This window comes from Nylanderia fulva, unplaced genomic scaffold (genome assembly GCF_048542155.1).
Source record: "Nylanderia fulva isolate GAGA-0341 unplaced genomic scaffold, ASM4854215v1 Scaffold27, whole genome shotgun sequence".
Taxonomy (NCBI): Eukaryota; Metazoa; Arthropoda; class Insecta; order Hymenoptera; family Formicidae; genus Nylanderia; species Nylanderia fulva.
In genome coordinates, this window is record NW_028190336.1 from 1,047,817 (window position 1) to 1,073,272 (window position 25,456).

General features: G+C 39.5%; 1 protein-coding gene and 1 long non-coding RNA gene across 2 annotated transcripts in view; one reads left to right on the forward strand and one right to left on the reverse strand.

The window, feature by feature from the left end:
- The window catches only part of LOC114931509 (uncharacterized), a 79,974-nt gene extending 59,567 nt beyond the window's left edge, over nt 1-20,407 (reverse strand). The window contains exon 1 of the mRNA XM_029303592.2: nt 18,181-20,407. Coding sequence (XP_029159425.2) covers nt 18,181-19,536 — 1,356 coding nt within the window. The 5' untranslated portion in view covers nt 19,537-20,407. The remainder of the gene's footprint in view (nt 1-18,180) is intronic.
- Nucleotides 1-25,456, forward strand: part of LOC146722805 (uncharacterized) — a 364,804-nt gene that overhangs the window by 43,797 nt on the left and 295,551 nt on the right. The gene's annotated exons all lie outside the window — the stretch shown is intronic.

Below are 25,456 nucleotides of genomic sequence, written 5' to 3' on the forward strand. Positions count from 1 at the left end.
GCACGTACGCGTCTATGATAAACTCGGCTCGATTTGGATCGTTTTGCACGTGAAGCTTTTGCCAAGATTCCATTTAGGTCCTCTGCTTCCGCGAAAATTGTTGCATATTTTTTAAAAGTCACGCTCGCTTTCCTAATTTCTTTTCAAGAATAATTTTAAATGGCTAAAATATATATTTGCTAATTGTGACATGAAATATGAAATTTCTCATTACTTAGCTAAAAAGCTATGACAATAATAATTACTCTAAACGTCCCAAGTAATGAGAAATTCAACATTTAAAATGTCGCAATTAGCAAATTATTATTCAGTCATATCTTTTTAGCTATATATATATTTCAATCTATATTAATTATTACTTTGAATCGTCATTTCAAACATGTGTTATTTTCATTATAAGTTTCTATTTATTCAATTTATTTTACCGACTTTTGAAATAATTGATTAAAACACTATAAAAATGCAAAATACACTTGCTAAATTTTGCCTATTTAACAGGTTATTATATTATTACGAATATCCTTCTGCAATGTATAAATGTCATACAAATTCAGATAAAGATAAATCATTTTAATTAGCGTGTCTCCGCTCTTTAGCGTGTTAATGATTTTACCCAACATTACAATGATTATACACGGTGTCGGGGTACCGATAAGATTCCATTTATAAACAAATCAGTGGATGATAATTACACGATGTATCGGTAATGACCGCGGATGTAATTAATCTTAGTTGACGTGTCGTCGAGGATTTTTAAGATGTGCTTTGAGGACGACGAGTTAAAATTATATATCGCCGACGAAAATATATTACAGTAGAGTGTGACTATCGCACAACCGATCTCGTACAGCTTCAATGAAATCTCCGCCGTGTAAAAATAACTTTCGACTTTTCACATTCTTCTGCCGTGTTCGTGTAAGAATTACTAGCGCATCACTAATTGAAAGTAATCATTATTTCGCCACGCCGACATTTTACTTACGATGCATGGCACTGACTTCCTTGTACAGCATATGGGGTGTGCCTCGATTATATCATGATTTTCTTGGAAGCCTTCTGCTATTATGGCGAACCTAAGTATTAGCGTTTGTATACCGTTGTTTTTTTTCCCCATCGATGATCCTACTATACGTTTGTAACCCTAATTCATTAATCAAAAATATGTGATTATATAAGAATTTATGTGACTGCACGAATGTGACGATTTATAGTAAGCTCTCACTTTATACTAAAATTAAATTACACGCCAGAAGAGAATGTCGCCGAGAAGGATTGGGAAACATATTGTGCGCGATGATTAATCTATCGTATACAAACGAACATACTTTAAAGTAACATGGTAAATCCGAGGTGACACGCAAAGCGTTTAGAAACTCGCGTAGAATTATTACGATAAATATTATTTGCATAAGATGATATATATAAATTCCACGCGAGAACTCAGCAATGTTGAGGGAGTTATACATACATCGTAAATCCGCACGATCACCGCGATATTCTCGTCTCGAAGGAACGCTTGAATCGCGACGAGTTTCTTGATGCCAATCGTTATATTATATTTTCGCACTATCATAGATAGAAATAGGTAGATTAAAAAGAATTTTATCAAATTAAAAATATGTGCGCATAGACATCTGCATAATTTTTTCCAAATGGGGGCATGATTACGATTTTTTGTTTTTAATTTTTTTCTTATTTTGTTATTTTCATTTTTTTATATATTAAGTATGTAAATAAATCCAGTGTTTATTCAAAAGGAGAGCAAATGCTTAATTTTGAATAATTAACTTCAAAATTGTTGTGTATAATAATTTTCATTAAATTATTTTAATTATCGTTATGGCTTTATGTATAGCTATTAAAATAATCGATTATTGAATATAATATGAGCAACTTGCTACATGACGTCGATAATAAAAAAAAATGGTAAAAGGTGGACAGGTAATGAGAGCAAACTTATAGATAAGAAATCTGAAGCATGTGGGGTAATATCGAATGAAGACTGTTGCAAGATAGAAATATCGCGCGATCTATATTGGCGGCAGTTGACTTTTTTTATTTCCCGCTGTCGCTAATAATAATTCTGTTGCGAAGTGGTTTTCAGAACGGAGCGACGCATTACTGCCCGTAAGAGACGAGAAAATTAATTTCACGCCGCGTTACGTCGTCGGCGAAAAAATAGATTTCATTTGGCAGCTGTCACTTGATAAATATCGCGGAATGCCGTACATACGTATCATTCTTCTTCGAATTAACGTATAGGATAATTTTTTCGTCTACGTTTCTCTTACTTTGAGGAGAACGGGGAAGTGATTATCGCACGCGGTAACTTCTGTCACTTCTACGCAGGCAGAGAATTAATTTCCATAACGAGGGCGAGAGACCGAGCGCGCGTGTATACATTTATTTATGGATGTTAGATGTTACGAGCGCGTGGGAAGAACAAGCGCGTCGTCTCCGGAGATGAGCGTCCGTCTGTCTGATTGCCACGTAACAAGCGAATTTGAATCTTTACGGAGTTTAGACGTATTGGGTTTCACGCACACAATTTCCCGCTTGCATTTTAATTGAGCGCGACAATGGTCGCGACGTGCTCATCATCCGCGATGCGTCGTTATTTCTCCGCGAGTCACACGGAAAGATCACGTAAAGATTGGCTGGGTAATTCGACGTGAACTCTATGCACTGCGAAATGACTACGTGTTAAATTTTATCAACTCTATATGGCGTATATAGAATCTATTTTCGCTCTCGTTTAATAACCTTAATAAATATCTTTCGATTTTTCTCATGATTTTACATATAGAAAACTGATAAAAAACTAAATTGAAAGCTTATCTGTAGGTATATGTTAGTAGTTGAGACAACTCATAAAATGTCATAATTGTTTATATTTTATGTAATTTTAATTACGATTCAAAGAATCAATATTGCGCGGTAGAGAGTCATTTGCGATCGCCGAGAGTGATTAAGAAATAACGGATCGTCGCTTCTTCGCGAAGGATTCGTCAAGTTCAATCGCGATGAGGTCACACATCCTGCTTTTTGCGCAACTCTTCAATACAGATCGACTCGCGTGAAAAAAAAGAAATAAAAAAAACGCGCGTGCCTTTGCGCGCGCCGCTTAATTACCTAGCAACGTTTATAGCCGGTTAATAGTCTTGTCGCGCGTGTTTCCCTCGCGGCGACCCTAAGCCTTTGCGTTACCGCGCGGGAATTCAATTCTTTCCGTTGCGAAAGCTCGAAGGGAACCTTCCTTCCATCGGTCGCGAGTCCCCGTCTCGTATTTTACGCGATCGTCGTGACCAGCGCGTTCAATTATCCTGTAGAAAGGAGCAGGACAACCCGGGCTTGATTTACGTGCCCGCCCATCAAGATCGACGATCGTGGTCGATACTGAATTCCCTTGAATCGCGAACGATATACAATTGGGGAGCTATAGCATTGTATAAGAATTCATTAAATTGTTTATAAAGGAAGATTCGATGTAAAATTTATTATAAAAGTTAATTTTATTTATAAAAATTATTATTAATTAATTAATTAATTCAAATTATTATCAATGAATCTTAATTATAAAAATTAATTTTATCATAAAAATATGCAAACTATAATTTTTATTCGATATAAATTAGCGTGTAAAAATTGAATGAATCAAATGTATTAAAAAAAAGATTAGATGAGACATAGAATTAGTTGTAAAAATTAATTTTGCAAAAACAAAAAAAAACAAACAATTTTTCCTCTCATAAATCATCATCGATCCATACTAATTGACGCGCCGGCGCCAATCCCGGAAATCTAATCGTCCGCGATTATCGGTGTTGATATGTAAAATGATTCTGTAACTCCTGTGTAACATGCGTTTACATATATTAGAATAAAGTTCCCATTATACCAGATCCCCGTTGAGATTATGCTTGCGTTTTATAGCAGAATGCAATTATATCATGGTGCGTGTCGACCGCCGATTGACGCCTACGCGAAACGTGGCTTGCGGAGAAGAGAAAAATGCAAAGATGAATAGATGTACTTTTTACATAACGATATGTGTTTGTTCTCTATTTCGTGATTTATATACTTGGCAATTAAATTCCCGCACTGCCAACACATTTAAATTCCCGCACTGCCAACACATTTAAAACAGCTGACAACGACTACTGATAACTGAATACTGATAGTGCGTTAAAAGATGTAAATATTAAGTATAAAAATAATGATCTAATTTTACTCACCAATAATACAAAACTAGAGATATAATTAATCACTGAGATAAAAATATGTTATCATTACCGCAAATGAGAAACAACCGCAACAGATGAATAGATATCCATTAGGCCGCAACAACTATATTTAATTCCTCGGACAATTAATTCGCAACAAATCCAGGAGCAAACAAGCAATCGATTGTCGGATTATTGGGTCACCCGTTTCACCTATACATGTGACATAAAACCCGCGCGGCTCGAGATGCATAGTCGAAGCTGTAAATATTGGTTATACGTGAGAGCACATGATGTGTACAAGTGTCGTAAAGATGCGAGGGCTACGCAGAGTAAACACGTTTTGCCGGAACATCTAGGTAAACATATATATATCGGGTCCATCGAGTGAAAGAAGCACGTGTTTTCTCGAAAGAAACTTGTCGCGTGCGAGTTCGAAAGTCCCCGGTCCGGGAATTTTATGCACTTGGCACGCGGCAACTCGCATCCCTGGCATTCACTTGCATCATAGATTGCGTCAGAGAAAAAGAGATGCGCCCATATATTCCAAATTATTATATTTCTTCTGAGAGATGAAAGAAAAAAAAGCTGAAATTTTCGAAAATTCGTTATATAATTTTTTTAATTTTTTTTTTTAAAGATATCAAGGATTTTTGGACGAGAATTAGAACCGTATCAATAAATTTTTAAAAGTTGCATAGTTACATAAAAGTTGATATCGTGTAGCAATAAATTTCAAGACAAGCGTGAAGGAATTCAAATAGTCTTTCCTTGGTTAAGGCAATAAATCGCTATAATGATACCGATAAACGATTGATAAATGGAACGTGTAAAAGCGTAATACGAATCCGCGATACGTGGTCAAGTCGATTACATATTAATTAAACCTGCCACCTGGCGCAATGTTGAAGCGGCATTACGAAAATTCCTGCGCTCTGCGATGCACGTAGATCCGAGATGTCTGACGTATTAATTATTTATATTATCGCCGGGGCGTGACGGTAATGATACGTTAATCAAGACTATCGATAAACCGTCCGATCGATCAACTTGGGATCGAACGATCTGACGTTCGCGCGATGTGTTGGGTGTTATCGGCCGCATTTAAAATAACGTTCACTTTTTTTCTCAAACGCAAATATGTAACGCGACGTAATAATTATTATTTGCATAGATTTTAAATCCTGCTAATAGAATATAACACAGCTTACACAAGTCTACACGCATTAAGAGCGGTGGCTCAAACATATGTTAATATAATACTTAATTAACAATGAAAAGAAAAAAATTGAACGTGAGGGAATTATTTATGATTAGATGTCGCGTATTTCTATCTTTCTTTCTCCCTCTCTCTTTCTCTCTGACGGCACATTGTATCTAAGCCTACAAACAGATACTTTGCTATGCCTGCGGGATATTTGCGATTAATGCTTATTTGACCATGCAAATTCTCGGCTGGATATATTAATTACTCAGTCGCTGGAACGAAGCGTAGGCTTGTCGGGCATGCAATCAACAACTCCTGCTCGTACATTAGATACGTATGTTAATCAACTCTCGTGAGTGCGACACAAGAGTGAGAAATAATTTTTAAGAAGAATCGTATTACAAAACAGAATCTAAATTTGACCTATATTGTAAAAATTTATAGTCAATGCACGCATGAATTTATTCAACGCCGCGGGACGAAATCTAATCTATCGCTTACGTTATTTATTATCGACATTATTTTTGATATATATTTATTGTATGCATCTATTGATATCGAGCCTGCAATTTCTTCATTCGACGCTGATCGAAACATATTATAATTATTACAGATCGTTCGCAATTAAAAATGACAAAGGCGATTAATCAATTCGAGCGCGAATTACGATCAGATGCACGCGGAGTTGCATTTTAGAGATAAATTGATACACATATATATTTTTTTAAATATTCTCTATATAATATTATCTTGGATAATTACTGACGACCGGCAATGTGTGTGTGTGTGTGTGTGTGTGTGTGTGTCTGTGTGTGCGAGCGGAATAAATCATACTTTACGACGCTGCAGCAAACCGGGATCTCGGCGACGCGTTTTCGCGCGACGGCGTATTATTAAACACAGCGTAAAACGCGCTTTTCCGCAACAACGGGCAGCGCGCGCTGTAAATTAAGTGCTGGCGACGTCTCTTTCATCCGCGGATGACGGTCGACAATATTACCGTGGATTTCTTGCCGGTTGTATTGTTTGAAAATTACGAACGCGACAAAGTCGCATCTCGCTTTCCAATCGAGCTGCTTTGCCTCGACTTTGCTTTTTCAGAGTACGCGTTATAATGGAATTAATTTGCAATTATATTCTGCATCTAATCTCTTTGCTTTGAAATTTTTGTCGAAAACATTTTTCCGTAATTGCATGCACGCAACAAACATAATTTATTGTTAGTCATAAAATATTTCATTCTGCTTTTTTTTTTCTGTCGAAATTTGAGATAATTTCGGATATAATATTATACTGTATTTGTCCATGTGACGCGAGCAAATAAATCGATATATTAGCTGCAGGCTGCATACACATATATAATTATCGTATCTCTAAAATGGCATAAAAATGGAAACATGGTGTAAAACGAACAATATTTGTGTCGGCGACGCGTTGCACGTCGTTAAAACACATCATCGATCTAAAAGCAATGTTGAAAGCCAGCGGTGGAGCTATTAAAATTTTGGTAAGCGACGACGATTTAAATCCGCCGAGTCTTTCAGCCGTCTTCTCTCGATGGGCCTCCGCGCAATAACGAGGGCCAATGAAAATGACCGTAGGCTCGTAAAACTTGGAAGGCACCCACGTGCGCCTCGTGGATCGCCAGCTTCTGGAGCCCCCGTTCTCGTTTTAGGAGCGTTTTTTTAGGGTTACGACGACGACGTCGCGAGATCCGAGCGAATTACGCGGACTAATCTTGTGGTGACGCGTGAAACGGTTCACTCTCACGGTTTCCGGCCTCAAACTGTTTCACAAAGAAACAGAGATGTTACTTCGTCTGATAAATCGCTCGTGTGATTTTTCATCATTTTTTTGTTCCTCTTATAAACATCTTTTAGAAGCGACAATCTTTATAATACACATTTTCGCTGGATGAACACAAAAAAATACATACTGTATACAAGTAAATACTATTACCTGTTTCAAGTATTCTTAATGCTAATAAGTTTGATACTTCAATGAAAAATATATAATTAAAACAAATATTCTACTTGTCATTTTTATCTGACTTCTTAATAATAATTCTTCTTTTGAATATATGATAATGAGTATTTCTAATATTTGTGATGAGTTTATTTTAAATCTATTAGGAAGCAAATATTCTTTGTTAAAACTAATTGTTGCTTAAAATAAGGAAAGTAAAATGAATAATTAGCTTTCTTCGCAACAGAATGATATTTTTCTGTGTGAACTCACGCGCTGTTTTTAGACAGGTCAAAGAAGCCTGACTTCGTTATGCGAAATGTATCCGCGGTATCATGATGCAGACGAAGTCTTGTGGGACGCAATGAACCTCGCGACATCGCGTCATAACTGGACAGCGAGCAAGTAGCCGGTCCTTATCGGGACAAATTGGACGGGCGAATTGAGCGATTAATTTTATGGTAACGACCGAAACACGAGCGTCTCTCACGGTCGTGCCGCGAGTGTATAAAGCTTTTTTATGATTAGTCTGTATCTGTATGTGAGCTTTCTGGGCCACCCAAGATCGCGGTTGGTTCATACGGATAACGATCGGATGCGGCAGAGACTCTCGGTCTGGCGTTGATTAATAAAATTAATTCCGTCGGTGCGGCTTGCGGTCGCGTCTGTCTATACGTGGAGTCATCTAATTAATTCCCATTAGGAAATTAGTTTAGGCAACACGAGTTCAAGATTTGATAGTCGACGAATCAGTTAAATGTTCGTTGCTCGAATGTGTATGATATGCGCCGTTTGTTGTGTTGAGGTCCTAAAAGTGCATTGGCCGCGCGTGAGTTTATTCGATCGTCGAGGTGAATTACGTAAGAAATTGCGGTTAATTGATCGCGTTTAGTATATGCAGCGCCAGTGATGGTACAATCATAATCATGCTTTAATGGGACGCGAGGCCTTTGATCCTCCCGATTAACAAATTGCGGCAATACGCGCACTTTGTTCTTCGCTCTTCTCCGAAGAATCTGGAGAATCGCGAGGAAATCATTCGTAATCACTCGTAATTTCGCGCGGGGATTATTGCAAGTTTGATTTTTTATATATATATGCCAAGGCATTATTGTTGTATTTACGTGACTTATGTTGTATATTTCTCTTCTCGCACGATAGTTTGACTCTCGATTATATTAGTCAATAATGGAAACAATTCTTAAGGAAAGTTAATTCTCTATAGAGATATATTCTCCGCCGCAATTAAATGGAAAAAAAGAAAATAACATGGAGTAGTGGCATAATAATGGCACAGAGTAATAATACACGGCGTAAGTAAAATGCGCTGGGAATTAGAATGGCCATAAAACGGATGAAAAGTGAGTTTTACGACGAGCGTCTGGGAAAGCTTACCGACGACTTAATGAGTGATTGTAGTCGCTCACTCGGCAGACGGTGTTAATCAAGGCGCCGCGCAACGATTGTCCTTCTCCTGCTATTCCGATTAATTCGTTCGCGGAACGCGACACCGATGATGCGGATCTTGGCGCCAGAATTTTACGCTCGCGCCAATTGTTATCTCTCCTCTCGCTCGAGCGGTTTCATAATACATATTCTGCTGATTGTGCAACGAGTCTGCCATTGTCGGACTTTATGAATGACGAACGAGCAACGCTATTTCGTTAGCGTTTATTCATCAATTCGTTGATGCCGCGATATTAACATTTTTTCAAATATATTTATCATATTTTTTTTTCGAATATATTTTGAGAAATAACAAATATAATATATATTTTGTGAAAATTACTCTTCAAATAAATAATTAATCATCAAATCGTGAATTTATAAACGGAGCGTGTTATATCATGCAGATGAAAATGATTCATCAAGTTGCAGCGACGAATCGCCTATTAAATATATTTGTTATATACTTTTTTCAAATATATTATTTTGAAAAATGACAAATATATTATAATATATATATATATATATTATAAAAATTAATCTCCAAATAAATAATTAATAATCAAGTCATGAATTTAGAAACGGATTGTGTTGTAGCATGCGGATGAAAATGATTCACCAAGTTGCAGAGATATTGCCTATTGAATATTGCATGCGATTCCATTGATTAAATTTCCGATTCGTTCGCGACAGAATTTCGTATTTGCCTTTTACGGTCGTGTTTTTTATGAACGTTAACGCTATCCGTGGAACGTGTGCTGCCTCACGTGGTGCCGCCATTAAAACGTGAGCCCCATAAGAATCCTGGTGCCGAAAGAATCCTCATGCAGAAATTCGACAAACTCTTCGTATCGAAGCGATGTATAAGATTCGATTGTTACGGTCAGCTTCGATTCCAATGGAAGATTGTACCTTTATTTATGTACCTAATCCCCCCAAAAAATGACGCGGCACGTCGAGTTCTTCATCCGAGATGCGATCTCCTTTTACGCGTGAACGAATTTTTAGAAATCGTTTTACCTGCTTTTTTTCGCTTTGAAAAAAAATAAAACGTGCCATTGATCCACGTTTTTCATGCAAAATTGTACCGCGATGCATTTTAGAGCTACAATCGTTTTTCATATTTTTATTATTAAACTGGAAAGTCGTTAAAACGATTTGTCATTGACTATTAGCCGACTATGAACAGAAACGATGTTATATAACACGATTTAACGATAAGCTTTTCGATTACGAGAATCCAATCAGTTATGATTCAATGTGATGTTTCTACACTCGGTTAATGATAATAAAAACGTTGTACTAAATCGTTATAAAATGTGAGATAATATTAAATGAAAAAATATCACGCGGATCATCTCATACATTTGTACATGTACACGTATACCGGAACTTAAACGAGGTGATCTCGATAAAACAAACTTTATTAAGGCCACGAAGGCACCGCGTTCGATTATTGCAAGTTAAACAAACTTTTTGTTTTTTTTTTAATAGGATCTCATATTTATCGGATTTTTTATAATGGCTTCATTATATCCGTGCGTGAGCGTTAACTTAAATCGAAGGTGGTAACATGTTATTTAACCGATCGCGCTTGTCGAGTGAAATTGCCTTCCCTTCCAGTTTCTCTGAAGGGTCTAATGGAAATGACCGAGATGTGGTGCGTCCCAAATTCCTGCATCCCTCATATCGACAGTGTAAACAAAATTAACGCCCTGATGAGTACCCTGATTATTGGTCCCAGAAAGACACGAGTCTCACATTTCGTGCTGCCCAAAATTGCCGGTCTAAATTATTAATTATGTCATAAATGAAGGATTTGACATGAGACGTGTTTGACGATATTATTATATGTTATTATATATTATTTTTTCTTTTTCTTTCTCTCTTCATCTTCCTAATTAAATTTATTAGAAAACCATACATGAGAAAAATATTATATAGAAAGTAGGAATAATTTTCCTGTAATGTTCAGGTATAATGATAGTCGATAGAGATATCTGTCTGCCAAGAAGTGAATAGTGACGGCTGTTTAAATTTTTTAAAAATTCGATAACATTAAATTCCTTATTTGATTCACAACAAGTTTCATCTAAAGTTACAAAGCGCCGGGGAAATATTTTTGGATTAAGATGCGACTCTCGTGCGGATGGGTAGTGTTTGGAAATTTTCCAAATGCACTTCGCTTTGACCTAAAACTCGTCTTGAAAATTCGCCGGCGCGCCGCGTTTCGCATCCTAAATCGATCGTATCGTCCTGTAATGAATAACGATCGATATATATTTCGTTGGACCCAACACGATCGAATCGACTTGGATGGTCGCCAAAATATGCCCGACAAATATTGCACCTGGCCGCACGGGAAGACGGAATTCATCGCATTCGGCACATTTGGAAAATCGCCAGTCGCGACTGTCAAAAAAGAGAAAAAGAAAATATCGAAACGGATTTAGGATGAGAACAAACATTCCTGACATAATAATCGATGACGTTTGTTGTCGGTCAGGTAGCACGATGTTAACTAGCATCTTGGGGATAAACTTTCTAACTAGTGGCTGACGGCGTGAAAGTTATCGTGTCCAGTTTTATCTTATTGTTGACCTCGAGTTGACTCGAAAGACCTCTTGGTGTTCCGTTAAATAGGATAACGCATATTGTCATAATTGCCGGCTGTCTTGAAAGAGATGAGAGAGAAGAAGGTAAGAGAAGTTTCGGAGGGGTTTGCGTCTGTGTTCTCGAATCTTAAATCTTCAGATACACAAGTGCCGAAAATAAACTTTACATTTGAGAAAATTAAGGGCTTAATAAACATTTCAGATTTTATCAAGTATATTTGATATATATCTTGGAGATTGGCCAGGGAGAGAGAAAGAGAGAGAGAGAGAGAGATCGTGACGTAAATCCAGACGGATGTAACTTCAGATTCCATGTCTGCGGGACAATTCTTATTGCAGACGTGGTTCCAAGAATTAATTAGTTGATATCCCGACGAATTAGTACGCAGACAAGTGTTTCGCGAGCCAAAATGAAACGATTCAGAAGAAAGTTGTGAGTCATAGCATTTAATTCGAATTAATATGCGATGAAGCGCGTAATAATTGCATCGACAAATAACTCGTGATCTTTACATCACTTATTTTCATTTATTTAATAATAATCGTGAAGTAAGAATCGTATATTAATATCATCGATCTCTAGTAATGGAAATAGATACAGATTGCATTGCGAGAGATTCCACGAAATTATTTCGAAAACGCATAAGCGAGCCAAAGTGATCTCTATTAATAAAATAATGGTTCCGAGTAGTTATGTGTTTGTCATTCGTCTGTTTATATCACAGCGGTAATGCGACTCGTTAATTTTAAAAAAAGAAAAAAGGGAAAAATAATAAGCAAAATTGTATTATATATTTCCATAATTTCTTAGATTCTCCGCGATAATAAATGTATCTGGACGCGAGCCCGTTGTTTAGGCAACAAAAAGTACACTTCTATTTTTACCTTGAAAAATTATGGCAACATAGGCAGGGAAGGTTTCTACTATTTCGATCTGTATATACATACATATATCGCATTGAGGCTCATTCAAGTTGAATAAAATATTGCACTTGGATTTAAATTTTGTATCATATTATTTTTGTTTGACGTTCAACGTCCAGGATATGAGAGACTTATTACAGGAAAAACAACTTTTGTGCCAATAGACGCTTCCGTTTCGTACTTGATTATTTTCCTTGAGCGTTCTTCGAACCTTCGTACTAGAGTGCTTCTTTGATAGATCACTTTACAAGTGTTTAATGAAGGAGATTGATGGCATGCTCACACGCCCGATTGATGTAACGCGAGTGCCGGGCTTAAAATACGTCTCTTTCGAGTATACAGTAAGTTTGGAGCTCGAAGAAACCTTTATGAATCGTATGCACTTAACTGCACTTCTGCTTGAATCACTGCGACTCGCGACGAATCGTTATTTTGGCGAGTCACTGATTCGTAATTAATTTAAAAAAAACACTATATAATAGTCGCGCACTTTGATTAACGTTATTCTTCAATAAATGTTTCGCTCATTAGATAGCAGGGAAAGAAATATAGCGCGATTAACGAGTTAGAGCTATAAACTTTTAATGATTTATGAAACGAGTTGCCTTGCCTAGTAATCTTCACTTATGCTTTCACTATTTGAATGTGATGTCAGATAATTTGTTTACATCATATCTCACATGGCGAAATTCTAAATCTCGCTGTTATGAATAATTAATTACACGAGGTATAACCTGAACCCGAATCTAAACGTAGGTGAAAGTATAGCAGAAGATGAATTTGATTGTTAATTTCGTCAGAGATGTTAATCTCGATCGCGTGTATTCGCCAATTAAATGGATATACTCGATCTATTATATTTCTCGATAAACTTTATCTCTTTTAGAGTCATGCATTAGATCGGAACAGAAAACGGCTTGATGAATCATCGTCTTGGCAGGTCAATGATTCGTCGATCTTTATAGTATATGTATCACTGATGTCAGTTTTTTAAAAGCGTTGTCATCGTTTATCGTCATCCGATGATTGTGTCATTTTTAGAAATGCGATGTGTAATATGGGTAATATACAATTATCTCCTCTCTAACGCGCAATATTGCGAAGAAAGAAATATCTTTTAAGTGCATTCAGATTACTCATAAAAGATCGCATGACTGATGACAAGAAGAATGTGAAATATGTGTATTGTAAAATTACGCAGGGTCGAATCACCGAAGTGCTTAAAGTTTGCAAAAGATAAGGAAGCAATCTCGCCCGCGCGTTTAACGATTCTACGAACACCGTAATCTTAAATCAGCCCTTAAATGTTGCGTTGTGTCCGATTTACGCATCCATCCTTTCCGTTCGCACACGCGATCGCATCGATAATTTACGTCGCCTACGAAAATAGGCCTCGCACGGCGCTTTTACGGTCGCCAAAAATGAAGGGGGAGTTTTGCGGCGCGAGAGATCTCCCTTTAATTCATACCTCGTTGCATTATGTTGTCGCCCGTAAATCCGCGCTCTCGCGTGAATTTCCTCGCTGCCGAATCTCTCGCGCGTAGATGGATTCGCCGACAGGATTTTATGCGCCGCGGTAACGAGCTTCCGCGGTGAGCTTTATGGCGGATTTATGAATGCTCTTCGCCGTGCGGCCAGGTGGTAAAGTTGTTTTTTAATGCTCATAGCGCGAGACGAAGGTTCGTTTCGGCGAAACACACTCGAGAGAGAAAGGGAGAGAGAATGCACGCGTGAAATCGAGATAAAAGCGGATGCAACGCGACCGCAATCTGGCTTGTAGGGGCGGATGAATCGAAGAAGGGAGCAGCGAAAGAGCTTACGTGTGTAAACAATACTTCCGTGAAGTCTATCGGCTGTTTATCAAGGGATGGAATGCTGCTTAAAATGAATCGCAGGCCTGGCAGGCGCCGTGATCTTATAGATCTCTTCAGGGAATGCATTATTTCGCGAATTTGATATAATTTTAAATTAAAATAACTATTTCTTAATTAATATATTTTTTGTATCTAAAAGCGAGAAATATTTTTAACACGTGAAAAATATATTTGCATTATTTATCATAGATTTTGAAGTAAATGGAGGATATGCTGGTTATTTAATTTAATGCGCGTTATTATTATTTGCATAGTAGATAAATCCAAAATCGAGGGGGAACTATGTATTTGCACGATGCATTAACATGCAACGCTCATCGTGTTTTGCATACAGACGGATAGTTACGACGATAATCGTAAAATCCACTCGATTTTATGGATTTTCCCGGGTTTTGATAAAGAACGTCTCCAGCATTATCTTCCTGAGACTTTAACGAGGATCCTAAGAAGCAAGATAAGTTGGTTAACGTGCATTTATTACCATATTAGCGTCTGGATAGGACTTTTACGTTACACAAGATGTTTTTGTCGAGAGGTAGGTCAATTGCAGATTAACGCTGTCGTTCGAATAAACATGTCAAGCGATAAAGAAAACGCTTTATCGATGATTAAGGTTTGACGTATGCGCGTGCCATTTGTAAAGGTTGTTCTATGAAGGTAATATATTTGAAAGATAATCAGGGTTGATAACTTTGAAGAAAGGGCCACCATTAGTGTTCTATACATGATTTCCTTGTAAAGTGAAGAATTTAACGATATAATATATTTTCTTTTATCTACACCATTATTAAGGGATGACTGAGTTTGTTCTCGTTCTGAGATATTATTATGTTCTATGTCGCGTTTGAAGATGTATATAGTATATTGTACGTAATTCTTTGGAGCGTTTATCTTTCGAGGACTCAACGTAATGGAATTAAATGCTAGTCAGTTTCGCACAAAGTCGCGAATTGTGCGACTTCTAAAGATTCGTAATAAATTGGAACGCCGCGAGAAAATTGCGGCTCTTTCAAGTCTCTTACTGTGTGAAATAACAAATTGTGTGTGTCTTATTTAATTTCATCATCCGAAACACTAATTGAAGGTTTTCTCGTCCTATTTAGATCACCGGATTCACCATGAGCTAAATATATGCATCTGTTTAACAAGGTCTGACTAGAAATTCGCGATACAAGAAATACCTACTAGCTATCGCGGTCACGCGACAAAATTCGCAATTGTTTCAATTCAACTTCGAAAGCCACGAAGTGACGGAATACTTCCCTTTGATCATCCGGCATCGATGCACGTGAATTTACGGCGGGAAACCGCATGATGGGTATAACTGCAACACGTGGCGGAATTGCTCAATTACTCCGGCGCGGCAATTCCGCTCCGACCGGCATTGCAGAGGTAAATTGTCGATGGAACGGGGCGGGTTTACCTTTGTAAATTGGCGCAAAAAGGGCAAAGCACGATCGCGACGACAGCCGCCGTGGACGTGCCCGTCGTTTTGTTCGTCAGGATCGCCGTCGCTGCGAGCTATGCTGAAATTAAGATGCGCGCACGGCCCGTTTGGCAACGAAACACTGTAAAACTGAGAGCGATGATCTCGTTAGGTTCTCTAAAGGAACGAGCTTAAGCTTCTCTCGATCCGCTTTTATGAGGATTATTTTTTTTGAGAATTTATGCGTCAAGGGGAAACGTATCCATTAAATTTCTTTCTACAATTCTTCTCTTTATTCCTTTTCAATATATATATATATATATATATATATATATATATAATTTTGATGAATATTTATGGACGATATGTAAGTATTTGACGACTGAAATAAAATAAAGCATGAAATGAACTAAATTTGATTGGGAAAGAGAGTACGTGACAGCTCTAAATGCGTAAATCGATCAGACAATTTGCCAAATTACGTGAAATGTTTTCTCTTGACATTTCAAGTTCTATAAATATATTCACACACTGTTGCATCGAGCTTCTGTTAACGATAAATCATATTGAAAGTCTGGCAGACGATTGGCGCCTAGCGGACGGCGAGGTCAGTCTTACGAACGTCAGTTAGAGGAGTTTTGACGCGAATAAAACGATTTGCCGGGCGGTCCGCATTGCCAAGGTCAATCTAATCTTGGCCTTGTGTAGGTAAGAGGAGAACCACCCCGACGTCTCGGGATGCATGCATACATCAGTCGTTAATGACGCTGGATATCCACGATAGAGTACATCCGCAACAAACAAAAGAATTGAAAAATCTTGAATAACTCGACAATAATGCATTGATAAGAATAATCATTTGTAATAAAGAATCTCTAATGGAACATTTTATCTTCAAAGTTACTTTCATTTATCTGAAAATTTTATCTTTGAAGTTATTTTCATTTATCTGTTCTTTGAAATCATAAAATTCAACAACCTTCTTTATACATATATTTATTCATGATTAAACGTTATAATTTTTGTTGAAAACACGTTTCTACTGATAATTTTAAGTTTATAATATAAAAATACGGATAATTTAGAGACGATATTTAACAAATTAAATAAAATAAAGTATGAAGTAAAATGATTCGAGTATGACAGCTATAGTGGATACGTGTCTTGGATTGTTTCATTGGACTATGAGGGTTGTCGAAATAATGTTTCAAGGTGAACCAGGGCTACCTTCGGTGCCGATGCACCTCGTGAAAGTTAATCTCGCGTTCGGCAGCGCGGAACGATCAATCCGGAATGTTCTGGCCCGTATATTACGTGAATGACTGGTAAATCTAATGTGCCCTATCCTGCCAATCTTTTGTTACGCTCTGTCGACACATAGAAATAAAAGCGATCAATTCTCAATCTTTGGGCCGTTCTTGCGGGTGTGAAATTGCGAAACTACCTTTGACAAAATTAGTTTATTATAGTAAAACACGAATGTGTGTGTGTGTGTGTGTGTGTATATATATATATATGCTGGCTAATAAAACTGTCAAAAATAATTTTCATTGCCAGCATCTGTTGTCATAATAAATCACAAATTATTACGTCGTTAAATGTTTAGCGCTTTTGAAGATCCATTTTGTCGAAATAAATGTTTATTGGCAGAAGCTCCGCAACCTATATCGCGCACCTAACAATTCGCGTATTCATTCTCGCCCAGAATTGTGCCAAAGAACACAAATCATCGTAACAAAGTTCTCTGTAATCGTCGTAACGGTAGCGCCGTTACATTAAATTAATCCTGAATGTTCGATTCGATCTCACGTTCGAGGAGAATTACGATCGAGTCTCTGACAATACCAGAGAAGATATACCGAAGATGATAGATATCAAGACTGTGAGAATCTTGGAGAAATCTGCGAAGATTTTTTCTTTCGTTCTCTCTCGATACAGTTAGATGTTCAAGGGGGAAAAGTTCTATATATCGCGTGCATTTCTTCGGGTGTTCATGCAAATGGAGCGACGTTCGCGAGAGGGAAGCATCGATGAACGGATTCACGTTTTGCGACCGTACGTGGCCCGAGAGCTCTCGACTCGATCCTAATCTCCTCGTCGAGGCAAGGTCGATACGGGGAGAGAGCTCGACAGTAACTGACTTTACGATTTTCAACTCCCGCGATGGCATCGAAGGCACGTACACACGTACATACATTTTTTTTCTCTTTGTGATTTCTTGGAAACCGAATTACATTTGCTCTTTACTTGCGCAGCCCCGCCTGTCGTAATGCAACGGATACTCGATCGAATTATACAATTTTCCGTATTTCCTCGAATAACGCAATTTCTCAAATCATAATTATCTCATCGGACAAGAGTGATCACGACAGATTCGACCCGCTGTAATTTCTTAATATTATTCTATTTTGTATTTTTATTTTCCTGATTGCGAGCGTTTAATTGGGAGAAGATAAAAAAAATATTGAAGAAATCGATTTACAGAAATCTCACTACTCACGTTAGTTGTCACATCCGCCTGCATCGAATCGTCCTCGGCGCCAGTTTTGGCGAGGTCGCCCTCCTTCTCATTATCATTCGCGTTCAGATACTCGTCGTAATCCTGTTCGAGGCTCTTAATCTTCGTATCGAACGCGGTCTTGGTATCGAACGCGATCTTTCTTGCCTGCCGATCGTTGCCCCTGATTGTCACGTCGGTCGCGTTCTTCGAGAGCTTATGTCCGGTCGAACCGACGGATTTGGCGGTACGAGATGTGTTGGTGAATTTGGAGTGGTTCACCGATCTCGAGACGTTTCTCGCTTCGTTGAAATTCTTGAAGCCGTCGTGTTTCGCGTGCTTATTCGAGTCGATGTTCCGGTAATCCCTCTTAACGGTGGTCTTTGGAGTGGTCCGGTCATCGGACGTAAGTCTCCTGATGATGTCCTCATAGGTCTTCAAGGGTGATTTGCTCTTGTCCTCGTAAAAATCACTGTCAAATTCCTCTTCTTCGTTATCTTCGTTCTCCTCGTCATCGATTTTCCAAAGATCATTCTCGTCTTCATCTTTATCGTCCTCCTCGAGTCCACCATGATCCTCGTAATCTTCATCCTCTTCTATCTTTTTATCGACTTTCGGGAAATGAAATAAATCCGAGATATTCGATTTTTTTCTCCGATCATCCGCCCATCTCGATCCTTCGATACGACTAATATCGCCTCCGCGATCCGCCAAGTGATGCTTTCTCGAGCCACGATAACTGTTTATTCTATTCATCGTGTCTTTCCTGAAGGGGGTGCGTCGCCTGGAGTTTCTCCACCACTCGTGATCGGTTTCGTCGCTTTCGATGTATCTGTGTGGCCTCTCGTAATCGTAATCCTCTTCCGAAACATCCTCTGACGTATCGCGATTGCGCGAATACGGAATTCTATGGTAGCTCCTGCCGAGCTTGTACCGATGATTCTTCGTATTATATCGCGACGGGATTCTACGCCTGTCGCTGTCCTCGTCGTACCAGGTTCCGTAATGTCCAGGGTGGTACCTGGGTGGATAACGCGGCTCAAACATTCGGCCGTGATAACTCCTGTGCGTGGATCGATGATGCGTTCTCGGGTGATCGTGATACGATTGCATCTCGTAGTCGTCTTCCTCCATCGCGTCCTCGGAGTCTCCGTCGTATTCGAAGTCTTTCTGCCAGGAGCTCCTGTCGAGCTCGTGATAATTCCTTCTATTGGAAGATTCGTGCCTGTGTCTATGTCGATGTCTCGCCTCTGTCGCTGTCATCGTCGCGTCATCGCGCTGATGATGTCGGCATTCGGCCACGAGGAGGCCGTAGGCCATCAGGCCCAGCAGCAGCAGCAGCCTTTTATCGTGTGTCATTTCGGTCTCTCCGCAGCACTGTTCACAGGCACCTTACATCCTTATGTGACCACGTGGCTGCGGCTTGCGCGCGATAACACCTTGATCGATCACCACTCGATGCCTCTCGCCGGTCGCGATTTCTTTAGCCGCGCATCGAGCCGGCTCGATCGTCGAGCAACAGTAGCACTCGCGCACGATCGATATCACGTCGATCATTCCACGATCGAGGCGAGATGGCCCGCCCTGTCGACGCACCTGACACCCTCGGCGTTTGTTGATTATAGTCGATAGCTCAATCTGGGAACCGTCAATTTTCTCTGATGGTAGTCTCTAAATTTAACCACGACCGGATTGCGGTGACCATGCGGTGCGACCGCGGAACCTGAAACGATGGTGCAACCGTGTATTTCTTTCTGGCGCGGCTCCAGTGCGATAACAGAGAGTTCGCTGCAACGTATCACTGCTTATTGTATTATTTAAATGTCATAGAAAATATTCGTGAAAATTCTCTCGCACTGCTTTTATATTCCGCGAGTCATCTAAAATAAAATCTACCCTCTGCGTCTTTGAAAAATTCCTCCTCGCGAATCTAAGATCTAAGTCACCGATTCAAATGATTCATTCACCACATCGTGTCCGCGAATCAACGACCGATCAGATAAATATCTCGTGGAACTTATTTTCTGTCCTCAATTTATTTGTCAATACATTCGTGAATCATCTAAACAATTTCGGAGCACAGTGTCACTGTCCGAGTCTATTTCATTAATGACGGTTTTCTCGGGAGGGGGTTGGTTTTTCTTACACCGGCGCGTGTCGACTTGCTGCAACCGGTGGCGGTCCAGAGTAGGAGACGACACGGTCGCGCCGAATCGTATCGCGGACAGAACGTCGCGGACGACTGAGACCAGCCGGAGCAACCGGGCGGCCTAAGAGATCGCGGTACGCACCGCGCATGCGTGCGGGCGATATTCGCCCCCACTGCCCCTCGCTCCGCACCGACCCGGGGTCGCCCGTCGTGTTGCCTCTTCTTCCTTCGTCCCTTTCGTCCTTCGCCTTTACCTCCGCAAGAAATCTCCGCGCACACAGCATTTCACGGACCCCGCGATGATGTACCGTGAAACAATAGGCATGGACGAAGGGAACGAGACGGACAAGTCCGCGGACGCGGTGGGCCGCATCTCCGCCGGATGTGCGAGCGCTTCTCAAAAATTGCCACTTCCGATTGTGCCCTTTTAATAGCCAAGAGATTCCGATGGTGCAAATCTTTTCAAGAGAAATTAGTATTTTTTTTTGACATTAATTTAAAGAATAAATTTATTCAATAATTTTATTTTGACAAATATTGAAGTGTGAATAATTGAAAAAGAAGATGTGCTTAGCCTTGTCACGGTTTTTTGCCGAGCAAAGTTGGAGAACTGTGAGCACAGGTGTGGTCACGCATCGGAATGTATGTATAAATGAATGGCGCGTAAATGGCGCAAGATATGACTGCTACTTTTCAATTCAATATAAACCTTTTTAAATGTGGGTATCGATTGCTTCGGTGGTGATACTTTATGTAGTGCTGATTAGAGAATTGGAAAAATTGAAACTGAGAAAATTGTAGATGCGGATCGATATGGCAAGACTTCTCATGGTCCTTGGAGTCACGCGCGTTTGTCGAAACCGGTTTTCAATTTATTTCGAATAGACATGACATTATCCGCATTAGACTCTCATGGAGATTGCTTCTTGTCCGCGATAAAAGGCATTAAATTGATTTAATATCGAATGAAGTAGTTCACTAGCGCACGTGTCGCTCTATCTGCGGATGTATCTTAATCACGATTAGTCTTAAAGCGAATTTAGATATGAATGACATTTATCCTCTGGCAAGAGACTCATTTAGGAAATAAAAGTACTAATCCAATATTCTTAAGAGACACGGAACTCTTAACTATAAGTCAGGTATTATTGCGCACACATTGGAGCAACACTTATATATAAAACATGGTGACTGTATATCGAACCTTTTATATATCCATCGGAAAAGACTTATATAAGTCGCAATGATAAATTATTTATAAGACATTATATTAATATTCATACAAAAAAATTTAAGAATTGAGATATACGTTTCAAAGGAGAAGCTATAAATATGTAGGTAACGAGCAGAGCACACAAAGATGTATCTCTCGCAACAGAATGTACGGCGAAGTTTAAAGCTAATGGATGACCGATGTTAAACGCGTCGTTTATCTTATGCTTTTGCGCGAAAGTAATTTTTTTTTTTTGCAAGAGATTATCCAACCGTCACCGGTGCTTTTAGTCAAAAGAGATATCATACAGGCTAAAAAGAACGTTCCTCTCGATTTTAATTTCTCCTTTTTCTTTCTCCGCGTTTACGATGTACCGCGCGGGACATGCGTTTCTGTGACACCGCGAGCTTGTGTCTCCCCGATTTTACGATCGTCTGGGTCGAACGACAGTCGACCGGCTGGTCTTTTCGCCGGGCGTTCCATTCACTTTCGCGCCGCCATTCAGAGATGCTGGAGTAGAAGACGATGCCCGCGAAATCCGGATCGAAAAGGGGAGCAAGAGAGAAAGAACCCGCGCGTATAAAAAGAAGAGGAAGTCTCATATCGCGCGGGAGAAAGAGAGAGAAATGTATATAGAGAAGAGAGATCGGAGAGAAAACTGCGAGAGAGAGAGAATGCGCGAGGAGAAGATACGATCGTTGATGCCGATCTTGCAACCGGTACAACGAGGACTGCTTTTTCGTCGCGCACGGAGGTCGCAGGACGCTTTTTGTCGCCCCCTTTAAGCCGATCGGGGTGCTTACGATGATAAATAAACACGACAGCCTCCCTCCTACAGCTACCGCATTGCGTCCACCTTCCGCCGATTCGATCGATCGACTGATGTAACGCGCGTTCTGCCGGCGAAGAAACGTCACCGACATGTCACCCAGAGCTTTTCCGACGCGCCAGGAAGAGAAGAGAGGAAAACACTTGGCGAGATGTGTCAGGCATCTAAAGTGATTGAAGTTTGTCGAATCTGTCGGGAGAAATAGAGTCTGACTGGCGTCTGATTGATTTCAGCGTGCACTCGCGTTTTAATAAATTCGCACGATTCGTCGATATAAAGCAACATGTGGTATTCGGGATTTGATTCTTTAATTTTTTTGGGGTGCAGAGAGAACTTATGTACCTTGCTCAGTCATTATGACGCAGCGTGACGAGGAGAGAATCAGAATTTTCATTTCACATTATCTTACGAAACGTGGGATGTGGGGGAATCAAAATTACTCTTACTTAAGATCTCGTACGATCATTAAAATGTTTCACGCCATGCTTATTTTCCTAAATGTCGAGAGTGCGGTTATGCAATAACCCGGTTGGCCACGGCACGTGAAGGCGTTGTAAAATTGATTTTACAACGCGGAATCGCTGTCGGTCACGGCGCGAGCGGCGTTTAACAGTTGTGCGTCGGCGGATTTCTCTAATTATTTCGCTTTCACGCCTCGTCGACGCTCGTCCGTGTTAATTTGTACCCATTTGTCAGGATTCGCCCGGTGGACAAACGAACGCTCGTTAGCGCGTCGACGTAAAATAACGATTAAATCGCACCCGCGCCCGGGCAGAATTCGTGCGTGTGCCCTGTGCGCATAATTGTGCACCCTGCCGGATAAACGTGGCGAGACACCAGGTGCGTCCGGGTAAATAAATGCAGCGTGGGGAGAGAGAGAATATATATAAGTTTTTCATTTTATATATAGTTTTATTATTTTATTGCTATTTTTTTGAAGAAATTTTTCCACACATAAATGAAACACGTATTCAGAATTATATTTTTTTTTTATTCTCGAAATGTGATAAATCTACAGAAGGGGAACGAGAAAATCTTGTCAAATTCAAATATTTCTTTAATAAAATATTGCTAAAATAAATTTATTTAATGTACAACTGTATATAAAAAATAAGATTTTAAAATATCAACAGATTTAAATATAGCTACTAATTTTTTTCGTGGTAAATAATAAGAGACTTATTTATTTATTTTTTGTGCCACGAGAGAATAAGTATTTTCGCGTTACACGAAACACGGAAAAATATTTACAAGTATTTTGTTCCGTGATTCCGGCGTATTCACGACTTATGCGATCATCGAGATACGGAACGTTCACTGAATAGGACATGCGATCACGTGAAGTTTCATCAAGATTTTCGTGGACACGAAACGAGATTAGTCACGCGGATTTAAGCGCGGCTTTCGTGCCAAGACACACAGACGCGAAGGTACCGATTTGTTCTACTTACAAAACAACCGTGTAGGCCCGCTTCGAATGCACACATAGTTTTCCATAAGTCACCGACTTAAAGATCCGTGACGCTCGCCAGCTGATGTCTTGCTTGTCCAATTTCTCCTGCATGAAAGTCTCGTATTTTTTATTTTCAACTAATACTTGGATGAGTTCGAAAGAATCACACGTTTCTTGAATTTTTTAATTGAAAACGTAACTAATGATCGATTATTAATATCTTTAGAAGATTAATATGTCCTCTAAAAGTATAAAATAATTAATGTCTTTTCCTGTAAAAATTACTCAAAAAAGAAACATGTAAAATTTTCCTATCTATTATTTATGGTCATATATTATAATTTTACAAAGTTAATATAAACGACGATATTCTATTAGCCCATGGATTTGAATATTTTACGCGTGCATTGACGCAGATAATAATGTATAATTTATAATAGCGCAAATATGAAATATAATAGCGAACGTATTTACATAAAACTGGTCAGCATCGATATCGTGAATTAGAAACAAAAATTATTTCGTGTCACTTGTTCATCGGCGTATGATGCGTATATACAATCTCATACGTTTTCTTTCGTTATCTTTCGATTTCGCATTTTTAACCAAGTTCAGCTGGGTTATCGGCGAAGATTATGCTTTTGGGTCACTTTGCCATTTCGAAGAAATATATCACTTTCCGTTTGCGATAGCCAATTTTAGCGGACAGTTCAGATGCGACGAAGAACTTTCAATTAATTTTTTGCATCTCTTGTTTGCAACATATGCTATATATGTAAGTAACACTAACGCTCGTGAATATGATCGTAGTCTCCGTTACGAATGTTCAAGACACACACACATTTACCGTAAGTACTCTCGACTTTCTTCGTTACAGAAATAAATCACTCCTAACATTCTAAAAACAGTTACGAGGGTGCAGAGTGGTAGAGGCGGACTATGGTCGAGACGATTCCGCTTAAAAAACAACACAAAAAAAGCGCTGAACACCCGCCGCGGCGGTCGCAATCTCCGAGATACACTCTCGTCTGATGATCGCCGCTTTCTCGTGGGCATGCAGAGAATCCCATTTTGCACGGTGAATGGCACCTGCTGAGTGGCAACCTGCGAACACAGGACCTGTGAGGAAGAACGCGATAACCAGAATATAACATCGTCTTCTGTATTCGCACCTTCAAGGTCGCGAGGGTGCGTCGTCGCGCGACCTTTGACATCTCGCGCGACACCTTCCACGGCTCCTCTTTCAGCGCGTTCACCTTGAAATGTCAACGCGGCATCTCCCGAGAGGGAGAGAAAGCGCCGGGTTTTGTCACTTCGCGAAGTGACTCGACATTCCACCGGGGGAAATATGTTTCCGCCATGATGCGTTTATCGAGTTGCAACGCAGGAAGTTCGTTGATCCTTTTTCTCGCTTTCTCTGAAATATCAGCGGTACGTTTGACAATTTTTTTTGGTCATCGACGAGCATCGCGTTATTTCATAATTTCTCCGACCGGTAAACTCGCGCCCATCGGAGCCACTTTTCTGTCGGATAGCGAGAGCGGAAGTGCTCCGAAGATAACTAGACGACAAACACGAGGAAAGCAAACAGGGTGGGATCCTATATGGTTTACGCTCCGTATTTTAAATGCAAAC